General features: G+C 47.0%; 1 protein-coding gene across 1 annotated transcript in view; it reads left to right on the plus strand.

The window, feature by feature from the left end:
* The first annotated feature begins 747 nt into the window (after nucleotides 1-747).
* LOC119973790 (mucin-2-like) overlaps nucleotides 748-14518 on the plus strand; it is a 99586-nt gene continuing 85815 nt past the window's right edge. The window contains exon 1 of the mRNA XM_038812214.1: nucleotides 748-796. Within this exon, the coding sequence (XP_038668142.1) occupies nucleotides 748-796 (49 nt within the window). The remainder of the gene's footprint in view (nucleotides 797-14518) is intronic.

Here is a 14518-nt window from a genome sequence, read left to right on the forward strand (position 1 = left end):
CCAATAAAAATGCTTCCCAAAAAAGCGAACAGGTGAAAGACACATTGACAAAGAGTCACCCAGACTGTAGACATTAGCTTTGTTTTCTCTCCCTAGTCTCTGTCAGACCTGCTGAGATTGTCCCCGCATTACCTGTACTTGTTTCAGATTCCAGCATTTGCAGTAATTTGTCTGGATGTTCTGCTCCTGGAGAATACATTATAGCGATGGTGCGCATTGCAGCCAAACTGACTATGAAACCTAAACAACCATGTGATCAATGTCAACAATAATACTCTGTATAGTTGAATACTGGGATCTGTGGAGTTACTTATAAATTGAACTGACTGAGGGGAAGATGTAATTTCACCCAAGAAATGTAATCAGTGTCAGGAATAGAAATATATCAGCTATCTCCAGACCATTCACTAAATTTTACAATGGTGATAGGAATTCCTGTAGTTATCCACAATCGAACCAATGGAAAACCAGCCCTTGTATCCTTAGTGATTAAACAATGTACCCGGCTTTTATTCCATTTTAAAAAAATTTAAAACTATTTATCTTAGGTAGATGATTAATTTTCCACATTAAAAGATCTATAGAGTGGAAATATTCCCTTGAGTTAAAAATCTTTATTCCTTAACTTCCTCATTTTATTCAAATAGGACATGCCTACAAGAATATAAATAGCTGCAACAAGGAAACTCTGTTAATGGGAGCAAGTCATTGGAATGGTCATTTCTCTCTCAATCTTCAACTAATGCAATGAAATACTATTTACTTCTGATCATCGTGATTCTCAGCCCAATCAAAAGTAAGAAATATTTTCCATGAACATTCCACAGATTTCATTTTAGGGATTATAGCGACTGTATGGTGAATGTTTGCTGATATTGTAAGAGTTGTGTGATTATATGTGTGGTTTTAACATTTTAACATTGCATAATGTTTTATTGACGTATGCATAACTTTGTGAAAGCATTAATTTACATGAGGAACTTTGATCTTGGATAGATAGCCTTTCAGAAGTTACTGAACTCAAACTAAGCGCTTAACAGTTTTACAAGGATTTTGCTTTGGTTTATGTATTTGCTTAAGCTTCTGGTTGCCCATCTATAATATTGAGAAACATACATTAACAATGCTGCAGAGTTTGCTTCTGTACAGTCTGGGATTTCTATACCTTGTCTTAATGCGATACCCCTGTAGTAAAATTGGAATGTATTTAAGAATGTACAAATGAAATACAAAAATTACTTAAAGTGGGCCTTGCAGATCATTATTGCAGATCAATTGCATATTTTAATTAAACCTATGCTCATATTTTATATACAAATCATTTCTCATATATGGAGCATTAATCAAGGGGATGGAGTGGAATAGTGGTATTCTGGTTGGACAGGTAATCCAGAGACCCAGGGTAATGATCTGGGGACCTGGTTCGAATCCCGCCACAGGAGATGGTAAAATTTGAATTCAATAAAAATCATAGAATAGAAGCCCTACAGTGCAGAAGGATGCCATTCGGCACATCAAGTCTGCATCAGCCCTTGGAAAGAGGACCCTACTTAAGCCCACACCTCCATCGTAACCCCACCTAATCTTTTTGACACTAAGGGGCAATTTAGCATGGCCAATACACCTAACCTGTACACCTTTGAACTGTGGGAGGAAACCGGAGCACCCGGAGGAAACCCACGCAGACATGGGGAGAAATTGCAAACTCCACACAGTCACCCGAGGCTGGAATTGATCGGGACCCTGGAGCTGTGATGTAGCACTACTAACCACTATGCCACCATGCCTCCCTGGAATTAAAAGTTGAATGATTTTTTAAAAAATTTAGAGTACCCAATTATTTTTTCCAATTAAAGGGCGATTTAGCATGACCAAACCAACTACCCTACACATCTTTGGGTTGTGGGGGTGAAACCCATGTAGACACAGGGAGAATGTGCAAACTCCACACAGTGACCTGGGGCTGGGATTGAACCCGTGCCCTCAGCGCCATAGGCAGCAGTGCTAACCACTGCACCACCATGCCGCCCTGAAAGTCTAATGATGACCATGAAACCATTGTCAATTGTCATAAACAGCCATCTGGTTCACTAATGTCCATTAGGGTTGGAAATCTGCCGTCTTTACTTGATCTGGCCTACATGTTACTCTGGATCCACAGCAATGTGGTTGACTCTTATATGCCCAGCCAGCGACGCCCACATCCCGTGAATGATTAAAAACAAATTGTGCTTTTATTCAGGCTCTTCAGAATCCCTACAGTGCAGAAGGAGGCCATTCAGCCCATCGCGTCTGCACTGAACCTCTGAAAGAGCACCCTACCCACTTCCCTGCCCTATCCCGTAACTCCACCTAACCTGCACATCTTTGGACAGTGGGAAGAAACCGGAGCACCTGGAGGAAACCCATGCTGACACGGTCACCCAAGGCACAATTAAACCCAGGTCCCTGGTACTATGAGGCAACAGTGCTAACCACAGTGCCACCATGCCGCTACAACATTATATTGAAAGCTCACAATATTTCCATTCTTGAACAATATTCTGATGCATTTCAAATTTTCTTCAAGCTAACAGATCTGTGTGTTTTATATTGTATTTCATCGAGCAAAACTTTTGATAAAACTTTCACAAAACTATAGTTCGATGTTCTGTTGTTTTGGTGTCAACATGTGTAAAAATAATGGAGGAGATGGTGTGAATTTTTTAATTGAAAATGTTTTCCGCTGCATGCATTGAATGTATGATTAATTGATTTGATCAGGGAGGGCAGTGAGGCTTGCGTTTTAAGAGCCTCTCCTTGCATGTATTAAAAAGGAAAACAAAATAATTAAAATGGTAAATTTACATTTGTATTAAAAAGTTAGAAGTAATAATAATCTTTATTGTCACAAGTAGGCTGATATTAACACTGCAATGAAGTTACTGTGAAATATCCCTAGTCGCCACATTCCACCACCTGTTCGGGCATACTGAGGGAGAATTCAGAATGTCCAATTCACCTAATAGCACGTCTTTCGGGACTTGTGGGAGAAACTGGAGCATCCGGAGGAATCCCACGCAGACACAGGGAGAAAGTGCAAACTCCGCACAGAAACCGGGAATCGAACCTGGGACCCTGGAGCTGTAAAGCAACAGTGCTAACCACTGTGCTACCGTGCTGTCCTTTAGGATTGCGGATAGCAAAATCCATTTTTCAATTAGAAGTGTGAACAAGTTACACAAAACTGGTCTTAACTGGAAGTAAAGCATGCTTTATTTAAAAGTTGCATTTTTTTAAGTATCTACTTTTACTGGAATTTGGCTGGGCTTTGCTCTGGGCTGAGACCCATACACAATGTAACACAGACTCTGGAAATCCACAGTATTGCCAGCACTGAAATTTTGGCAATGGGCTTGAAGGGAGCAGCATCAGTCTGCGCCCTTCGAGATCCATAACATAAGAGAGGTAGGGCAGTGATTCCAATTATCAGACCTCTTGTGGCCAAACCATCTTCTGGACTTCCCATACACTTGACATAGATATACCTGCAGAGGTCAACAGGCCATTTGACAAAGGGTGGGTTTTAGATTCTGGGTGGCCTGAACCCCGATTCTGGGCTGAACTCCTGAAGACCTCTCTGGGCAATGTCAGGTCTGCAAAGGCCCTAAATTTACATATTAAATAAAAATTGTGGAGAAAGCTTTGTCCAGGCTCTGGTGTTTGGAATCCGGGGGTGGAAGGGGGGGGGGGGGGGGGGGGGGGGGTGGAGATAGAAGCTATTATGTTCAGCTAATGTGCATGCACATTATCTTGCATTACGAAGCAAAAACCATGGGCGAAATTCTCCCAAAACGGGAGAAATCGTCAAACTGCCGTAAAACCCGGGCGGGTTTTACGGCATCGCGCCCCTTCCCGACGGGGGACCGATTCTGGTCCCCCGTCGGGGCTAGCAGCCCGACGTCGGAGGCTCCGACAAGTCGGGCTTAACGAAAATCGTTAAACCCGCTTGTCGGACTTAGCGCCGGCTGACGCGTCATATGACGTCAGCCGCGCATGCGCAGGTGGGAAGACTCCACCCGCGCATGCGCGGGTGACGTCATCGCGTTTTTGCGCGGAACCCGCGCATGCGCGGTCCGGGTTGCCCCTCAGCCGCCCCGCGTATTGATACTGCGGGGCGGCGGAAGGACAAATAGTGCGCGGGCATCGGGCCCGCTGCCCGCGATCGGTGGGCACCGATCGCGGGCCCATGGCACCCTTGGCACGGCCGTGGTACTGCCGTGCCAATCGGTGCCATGGTTATTTTTTTCCAGGTGGTCACGACGTTTTTACGAACGGCAGGACCAGGTGTGTTTGCCGTTCGTAAAAAGGTCGTAAAGGGCTGGGACTTCGGCCCTTCTAACAGCTGTGAATCGCTGCCGGCCGTAAAAAAAACGGCGGCAGCGATTGGTGTCGGGATTTCGGCGGGGGGGGGGGGAGAATAGCGGGAGGGCGTCAAAAAAGTCGGGAAGGCCCTCCCGCTATTCTCCCACCCGTCGTGGCGGGGGGAGAATTTCGCCCCATGTTCAAACTAAACCAATCTGAATACAACAGCTATTCTACATGGTAACTAATTGTGAAATAAAGCAGCTCAACAATGGGTCTCACAAGGTCTTTCCTCAGTTTACCTTCAGGGAGATCACAGTGGTGTATTATTGTTACGTCCCGAGGTTATGCTGTCACATAGTTAGTCACCGCAAAGCAAGTTACCTGTAAACTCTGTGGCGAGGATTTCACCTTTCCTGGTGTTAAATATATTACAGCGTTAGCCACAATTCACCCTCCCTCCCCGCAGGGCCGGCAGTGCAGGGGCAGTGCCAGCGGGGAGTGCTGGGGGGATGTTTTACTTTTACTTTTGCATACCGAGGCGGCCTTTAAAAATGTCATCTCGATCTTTAAAACACTAGGTTTCTGGTGGGAGGGACCACCTGTGTGATGTCATGGGACCTATCCCTTCAACTTTTTTTGACTTAAATCCGGAGCAAGGCTGTGGATGAGCCGTTGGCGCCAACGGTTTCAACGGCTCATTTCCCACCTGCTGTTGCACTCTGCAAACGGAGGGAGGTGACAGGCTCAATCTTCGCGCGAGGGCACACAACGCTGTCCCTTTCAACTGGGCTCAAGCGAGCCAAGATGCAAGCGCAATGGGGTGTGCGTAGACCCCATGGTTTTTTCCACAGGTGTAAGGTGCCATCGACTTCACTCGTGCGGCACTCAGAGCTCTGGGGAACCGCATAGAATTCCACTCGCTGAATGTTCAGCTGGCCTGCAATCACACCAAATGCATCCTGCAGATGTGTGCACAATTCCCAGGGAGTTTAGATGACCCCTCAACTTCCCTCAGATCCTTGACAACTTTTAGGGTCCGCAGAGGCTGCAGGGTTGGCTCTTCAGGGTCAAGCGCACTGAAGAAGTGTTTGATTTCATAGAATCCCTGCAGTGCTGGAGGAGAACATTCGGCCCATCAAGTCTGCACCGACCTTCTGGATGGGTACTCCCCTGCCCCATCCCCGCAACCATGTAACTTTAACCTACACATCTTTGGACACTAAGGGGCCATTTAGAATGGCTAGTCCACCTAACCTGTACAATTTTGCAACTCCCACTTTGGTGGAGCAGACCATAGGGATGCTGAAGATGAGATTCCAGTGCCTACATCAGTCTGGTGGAGCCCACAATCTGTAGAGGATGTCACGTATTGTCAACGCCTGCTGTGTCCTACACAACTTGAGTCTACAACGGGAAGAGGAACTGCCTGAGGAGGAGCTGAAGAAGCGGCACATTTCATCCGATGAGGAGGAGGTTGATGGGGATGAGGCCGAGGAGGTCCTTGAGGGAGGAAATTTCAGGCATGATGTCCAGAAAAGGCAGATGAGCTCGGGACAGGCTCATTGCCTCTAGATTCATAGAGGATGATGAGCACGTCCAATTTTCTTCACATGGTTTCTGTGAGCGTTGCTCACCTATCTGACTGATGGCAGCACACACTCTGGTGATAAGGCCCATGTCTTGAGGACACAGCGATTGTCCATCATCCCTACATTGCAGAAGGATAATGACAACTTGCAGTGGGACAGTGCATAGATCGTCACTGTGCTTGTGTGAGGTTTGACTCCTATATGGCTGATGAAAGCTCACTTGCTCTCAATAACTAGGGTCATATCATGGCAATACAGCACGTAAAGCTTAACCTCTCCTGATCTTACAACATCCTCTATGAGCTGTACCCTTGAGGTTCAGTGTCACCAGGGGCTGAGGCAGATGATTGGGGGGGGGGGGGGGGAGGACAGCCGCAGCTCAAAGGTGAAGACTGCACACTAGGACAATGGCCGGCTGTCTCCCGCCGGAGGTGAATTGCACCTGATTTGCACTCTACTTACAGGAGGAAAAGTTGAAAAGTCACAATCTGAGTGAGTTGGTGAGTTGTATTCATATAGTCATAGAATCCCTGCAGTGCAGAAGAAGGCCATTTGTCTCACTGAACCTACACTGGCCCTTTGAAAGAGAAAAAGAGAATCCTACCCAGGCTCACTCCCCTGCAAACCTATAACCCCACTAACCTTTGGACACTAAGGGGCAATTTAGCATGGCCAATCCACCTAAACTGCACATCTTTGGATTGGCCAACACCCCCCCCCCCCCCCCCCACCCCCAGCAATGCAATTCAGTCCCCGACCCCCAAACGCAATTAAGCCCCCCATGTTTTGCTGGGTCACTTACCTCCGCATCCCAACCCCTCTCAGCCCACCCCCACAACCCAACCCCCACCCCACCCCCCCCAGTACAGGGGTGACCCAACTCCCCCAGCCACCAGAGACTCCCTAATTAAAGAGATCCCCACCAGAGACCCCTATAGGAGAGACCACTGCTTGGAAGACCCTAAGAAGAGAGACCCCTGTCTGGAAGCTAGAGAGCAGTCCGGACAGAGGCTGTGAAAAAAGCACTGCTGTAATACTCACCTGGGCAATATACCTGCTGCCTCAGGCAGAGGAAGCAGTACCTGTTGATTCCATGTATGAGAAAACCAGTCAGCTGAGCTTAAACCCGCTCAGATCTTTGAGAGGCCGAGACAGAGTGAACGTGGAGAGGATTTTTCCACTTGCCGGAGAAACTAGAACCCGAGAGCACAGCCTCAGACTGAAGGAATGATCCTTTAAAACAGAGATGAGGAGGAATTCTTTCTGCCAGAGGGTGGTGAATCTGTGCAACTCTTTGCTGCAGAAGGCTGTGGAGGTCAAATGACTGGGTCTTTAAGACTGAAATAGATAGGTTCTTGATTAATAAGGGGATCAGGGTTTATGGGGCGAATCAGGAAATGGAGAGAAACATATCAGCCATGATTGAATGGTGGAGTAGACTTGATGGGCCGAATGGCCTAATTGTGCTCCTATATCTTATCGTCATGATCTGCAAGCCTTTCATTCTGCAAGCTTCCAGACAGGGTTCTCTTTTCTGCAGGGATTCAAAACAACGGTCTCCCACCTGGGAGGCTTCCACAGGGGTCTCTCTTCTGGGTGGCGCCCAGACAGGGACCTCTCTTTGGGAGGTGCTTCCACAGGGCTCTCTCTTCTGGGGGGCTTCCAGACTGGGGTCTCTTTTATGGAATTCTCTAGTGGGCGTCTTTAATTAGGGGGTCCCTGGTGGGGTCTCTTTAATTAGGCGGTCAGTGGTGGAGAGGCAGTGGGAGGTGGGTCTGCTGGGGGGGGGTGCGCAGATCTTGCATTGTGAGGAGCGGAGGGTAGCATTACAATGGACTTTGGGGGCAACTCTTAAGTGTTACCCCCTTGGCCCACCACGAGGTCCACCATGTTAGGGCCACGTTCGCCAGGACCTGACCCATTCTTACGTGATTCGCGACCAGAGGACTGGAGAATATGGTGCCCCGCCCATTAATAGGATGCAAATCGGTCACCAGCGGGAGACCAGAGCATCAGAACAGTATTGTGCCCGGCGCTGGTATGGGAATTCCAGATGCAGCAGAGAATCCAACCCCTTATTTCTAGAAACGACGTGTCCTTTGAAGAGGATTTGAGGGGCAGGTATTAAGTGGATGCACCAGGAATCAATGGTGGAATATTATTAGAATGGTAACATCACTCAGTACAGCATTGAAGTGTGAGCCACCATTATGAGCCGGTCAGTAGAATTTTAACCCACAATCTCTGACTTGGGCAACAATGATATTAACTGAGCTGAACTGATGAGACCTGTGTACACTCTGCACCCTTTGGTTGACTTACTTTGCTGACATTTGTTTCACAGCTCTTCTCACACCCTGCAGCTATGTTGACATTGCTGTGTTCTGCTCGTGCCAAATCCATCTGTCTCTCGGCTGCGGTGTTCAGATTAGCATTCTGCTGTTCTGAATTTCCAGGCCATTTTCAAGGAGTGCAATTGTGCAGGACACAGTTGATCACCACAGTGCACCAGATATTGGGGCCAGAGTAGACAGAGCCCCTAGATTAATCTAGGACCCTGTTTTTCCCTTCATTCTGCCACCTGTTGACCTTTAGTTTAAATGCAGAGATGAACCTCATGATTGCAGTTGTCTGCCTCTGATTTTTTTAATTTTTAAATTTTAATCTTTATTAGTGTCACAAGTAGGCTTATATTAACACTGCAATGACATTACTGTGAAAATCCCCTAGTCGCCACACTTTGGCACCTGGTCGGGAACACTGAGGAAGAATTGAGAATGTCCAATTCATCAAACAAGCACGTCTTTCGGGACTTGTGGGAGAAAACTTGAACACCCGGAGGAAACCCACGCAGATACGGGGAGAACGTGCAGACTCTGCACAGTCAGTGATCCAAGCCAGAAAGCGAACCCGGGTCCCTGGCACTGTGGAGCAACAGTGCTAACCACTGTGCTGCCTCTTTCTCTTCAAATTAAACTTTGATTGGGGTACTACACAGCTGCAATGGGCAGGATTCTCCGCCCTGCCGCACCAAATTTGGATTACCCAATTCATTTTTTCCAGTTAAGAGGTAATTTAGAATGGGCAATCGACCTAGCCTGCACATCTTTGGGTTGTGGGGGCGAAACCCACGCAAACACAGAGTGAATGTGCAAACCCCACACGGACAGTGACCCAGAGCCGGGATCGAACCTGGGACCTCAGTGTCGTGAGGCAGCAATGCTAACCACTGCGCCACCATGCTGACCGAGCACCACATTTCTGCCGCACCACGCCATCAGGATGCTCCGTTACGCCGGTCGGTCAATGGGGTTTCCCATTGTGGGGCAGCTCCACGTCATCGGCAAACCCAAGGGCGCAGACAAAACTAAGCATTCTTCCAGCAGAGAATCCCGCGCAATGCTCCCTGAGTGAAGCCTGCAGAACAGTCTTCTGTCAGAAGTCAGCCGTGTTGAGCACTTTTTAAAATTTGACAAGCATTTACAGAGACAGAGAGAGAAAGAGAGAGAGAGAGACAGAAGCAGCAGTAGTAAAGAATGGTGATCCTTGTCAGAAACCACTGTGCTTATAACGCCTTTCATTTCCAAGATGTCAACAGAACTTTGTACATAATTCCAGAGGAGTACAGGGAGGCTGGCATGCAAACGGGTGAATGAATTACAATCTGGTTATTGATGCACAGAAACCAGTTTCACACTATTGGAACATGAAGGGAGTGAAATCCTCTTTGGTTGTGTGGATTGAAAGTTGCTCCAAACAATTATTGAAACCCGGTGATCCATGAAAACCTTTCACTTGTTCGCTCACTTGTTCTGTTGCCAAACAGAACATTCATTACCTTGCTTGTTTAAGAATGGGCAGCAAGCTGACTTGTCTAAATGTGCTTGTGGTTCATTGGGATGAACAAGAGCCAAGAATTTCAATGAGTCACTGAACCACAGTAAGTATTCTCCTTTGTGCATTATCATCTCACCACATGCTGGTTAAAGCATTGTGTATGCATAAAAGACACGATACACGACAGCAAAAGAGGTGATGGAGGGTGATGGAGGATCAGTGGGCTCTTGAAGCCCATTGGCAACATTATAAATTGAAGTTGGTCATGGACAGGATTGCAAGTGAACTGAAAGCCTTATACCCTTTCCCAGACAGTCAATAACGTGGTTTCGGGAGAGGATGATGCATATGTTTCTTAGCACTCCCCATCCCCTCGGATTGAGTGGTTAATTCAAATAACAGCAGCAAGCTTTCATGCATTTAAATAAAGGCGATTGTTTGCCAATGCATTGAATTCAAAAGTCTAAATGCTCCTCTAATCACTCAGCACTTACACACACATCCCCCCACACACACAGACACCCTTCCTGCACACACACACACACACACACACACACATACTCACATATGCAGAAACACACCCATACACCCCCCACATATACACAAACACCCACACAAACCCATACACAAATATGCCACACACACTTACCCAAACACACAACCACTCACACATACACCAACCCACACGTACACCCAATTACATCCACACACACTTTTTTCACACTGAAAGAGTGAATTACTAGGGGACATAGGTTTAAGGTGTGAGTGGCAAAGCTTAGAGGAGTTGTGTGAGGGAAGTTTTTTACACAGAAAGTAGTGGAGGCCTGGAACCCGCTGCCGGAGGAGATGGTGGAAGCAGGTACGATAGTGATGTTTAAGGGACTTCTTGATAAATACATGAATAGGATGGGAATAGAGGGATATGGGATTTGGAAGTGCAGAAGATTTTAGGTTAGACAGGCAGCATGGTCAGCGCAGGCTTGGAGGGCCGAAGGGCCTGTTCCTATGCTGTAGATTTCTTTGTCCTTGTTCTTTGTAAACACACATACAAGCACCCACACATACACTCACGCATGCACACACCCACAAACACACCCACCCACACACACACACACACCAGCACATATACAAACACACAACCCACACACCCACCTGCACGCGCACCCACCCACACGCACTCCTCACCGACACCCACGTAAACCCACTACACACACACGCACACATCCACACACACACCCACCCACATGTACACACACACCTACACACATACCCGCTTACACACACCCACATACACGCACTCTCTACTACACACACAACCACCCACACAACTGTGTGTTTTTGCCATGTTCTGCAATGGGTCAGGCCTCATGACATGCATTCCGACATGCTCTGTGGGTGTTAAATTGCAAAGTCATCCAAAATCACTGATCCACGATTGAAGATAGTAAACAGACCTCTTGAAAGTGAAGATGGATCTCTCAGAGCACTCTGAGACTGGACGAGGTACCTCCTTAGAAAGAGGATGGATCTCCTGGAACATTCTGAGACTTGAATGTGGACACCCTCCAAGATACTGAATCTCAAAGGTCTACCTGTAGATGCTAACCCAATCCAGTGCTATGGTATTCCGGGGTTCAGTATTGCCATCGGGCTCCCTCCTGAACTCCGGAGGCAATCCAGGCATTATTCAGGTGAGGCCCAACATCTGCACGCCCACGTTGTTGCAAATGTATTTTTCTGTCAGCACCATGGAGAATCGGGCATGCCTGGTCAGACTTTCATCTGCATCCCATTAGGGAAACACAAATGAGTTTCATGTGGACCTCCAGCGGGTTACCCGATCTGCGATGGTGGCACTGGCAGGAGGTCCCACTGCAAATTCACACCAGCGTAAAACCAATTTTTGGCCCTTTCACTGAATTCACTGGGGGCCACGGGGCGATCTGACCCCGGGGGGTGCCCCCATGGTGGCCTGGCCTGCATCGGGGCCCACCGATCGGCGGGCAGGCCTGTGCCGTGGGGGCACTCTTTTTCTTCCGCCTTTGCAATGGTCTTCACCATGGCGGAGGCGGAAGAAACCCTCTCCCCTGCGCATGCCGGCTTTGCCGTCGAAGTCCTTTCGGCCCCGGCTGGCGTGGCGCCAAAGGCCGTTCACGTCAGCCGGCGGAGTGGGAACCACTCCGGCATTGGCCTAGGCTCTCAATATGAGGGCTTGGCCCCTAAAGGTGCGGGGTTAAAATTCCTCACCCTGTTAAGAGGGAATTGAGATTCCTGCCACTTAGATTCAATTCTTTTGAATCTGAGAATAAAGTGGCAATGAAGGATTGATGTTGTGAGACATCTAGCGTAACAATAGCCAAATAATTCTCTCTATCTTTCCAGTAGGTAATGATTTTTTTTCACAAAGCTGTAATTTATAGAGCTACATATTAGATTTTTGTTTTCATTGGATCGATGCACTTCTCTGTGTCAATTTGGTTTAACAATCTAACAAAATTAAGGTATAAAACCATAAATGGTTATGAAGAGGTTTTAGCACAGTTAAAGCGAAGGATTTACCTGGTGACTCAATGGGGACATATTCACTCCTTATCTGTGCTGATTAGCTGATCTCAGCCAGAAGAGCAATAGTTAAGTGCCCGACTGATGTTCAATGCAAGAGTACGTCAAAACCCAAACGACACCTTACAACCTCGGTTATTTTGAGTGTATATTTTTAATTTGGTATACTGTGAGAAAAATATGTCAACCAGGGAGGAATAGTTCAGTTGTTCTGCGAACAATTAATAAAGAATAGCTGTTAACTTAAAGGGAAAAAAAACACACTACAAGAAGGACTATAATAATGGTTATACACAATATTACTGAGGGGATAAAGGGAGGAAGGGATAAACCAGGAAACTACAGGTCAGTCAGTCTGCCCTCAGTGGTGGGCAAACTATTGGAAGCAATTCTGAGGGACAGAATCAATCTGCATTGGGAGAGGCAGGGATTAATCAGGACCAGTCAGCATGATTTTGTTCAGGGGAGGTCATGTCTGACTAATATTGCTATCTTTACTTACAAACCACAAGCAGTGTGTATGTTTCTTGTATTGACCAAATGACCACACAACCAGTATGTTAGTTCAAAAGACAATTTATTTTTAAACACAAGACTTATCTCTCTGTGCAATGATACACAAAGCATGCATTAAACTACACCTCTGAACTAAGATGACCTTTACTGAACTTCTGGATGACTGGCTCTGTGCAGGTAGATAAGGCCTTTATCTGAGTCCCCACGTGTGTCGGCTGGAAATCGCCAGGTTCGGCTCGTTAGCAATCGCCAGTCTTGAACTTGGCTGGTCGTTATGCTGCGATTAGTGTGGGCACAGACCGGTCCCAAAAGAGACCCATCCCTAGTGTGCAGGGCCTCTTATCCTTCTTCTCTTTCGTGCCCTTTTGGCGGGGTTAAATCAGGATCCAATGGATCAATAGGGTCTTGATCACTCTAATCGATACTGGCCAATTAGGGGCGGTTCCCTCGATGGTTGGGCGTTCCTAGTCACCATTGTTCCAAGTACGTGGGCCTTTCCAAATAAGGGGAGGTGGCGCCGGCGAGTGTGCTACCGTTGCTATTCGTTAATATGAGTCTATTGTCCTGGGGAAATCGGTGATTGACCTACAAGTGCAAGTTTCAGTTCAGTCTGGTTTTCCTTTGCACAATACACAGTGGCTGTGTACTGTCTGTGTCCCAACTCGACCACAATTCCCTTTATCCTTTGCAGGTGGCCATTTTAGATGGCCACACTAACTTGATTGAATTTTTCGAAAGGTGACCAGGCATGTAGATGAGGGCAATGCATTTGACAAAGTCTACCTGGGCTTAAGCAAGGCTTTTGATAAGGTCCTACATGGGAGACTGTTAGCAAAGGTTAGAGCCCATGGGATCTAAGGACATATGGAAATTTAGATCCAAAATTGGCTGAGTGGCAAAAAGCAGAGGGTGATGGTCGAGGGGTGTTTTTCTGACTGGAACCCTGTGTCCAGTGGGGTCCCGCAGGGATCAGTGTTGGGGCCCTTGCTGTTTGTGGTTTATATAAATGATTTAGATATTAATGTCAGAGATTGAACAATAAGTTTGCGGATGATACGAAAATTGGTGGGTTGGTAAATAGTGAGGAGAATAGCCTCCGAGTACTGGAGGATATAGACAGGCTGGTCAGATAGGCTGATCAATGGCAAATGGAATTCAATCCAGATAAGTGTGAGGTGATGCATTTCGGCTGGACAAACAAGGCAATGGAATAGATGATAAACGGCAGGATCCTGGAAAGCACCGAGGATCAGAGGGATCTCGGTGTGCATGCACACAGGTCCCCGAAGGTAGCAGAGCAGGTGGGTACAGTGGTTAAGAAAGCCAATGGTATACTTGCCTTTATTAGCCAAGGCAAAGAGTTTAAGAGCTGGGCGATTATGCTGGAACTGTATAAAATGTTGGTTAGCCGCAGCTGGAGTATTGTGTGCAGTTCTGGAATCCACATTATGAGAGGATGTGATAGCTCTGGAAAGGGTGCAGAGGAGATTAACCAGGATGTTTCCTGGGCTGGAGAGTTTTAGTTATGAAGAGAGATTGGATAGACTGGGATTGTTTCCCTCAGAGCAAAGGTAACTGAGGGGGAAAATGATTGAGATGTATAAAATTATGAGGGGCATAGATAGAGTAGACAGGTAGATACTTTTCCCCTTGGTGGAGGGATCAAT

The sequence above is a fragment of the Scyliorhinus canicula genome, chromosome 11 (genome assembly GCF_902713615.1).
Source record: "Scyliorhinus canicula chromosome 11, sScyCan1.1, whole genome shotgun sequence".
In the NCBI taxonomy this organism is placed as follows: Eukaryota; Metazoa; Chordata; class Chondrichthyes; order Carcharhiniformes; family Scyliorhinidae; genus Scyliorhinus; species Scyliorhinus canicula.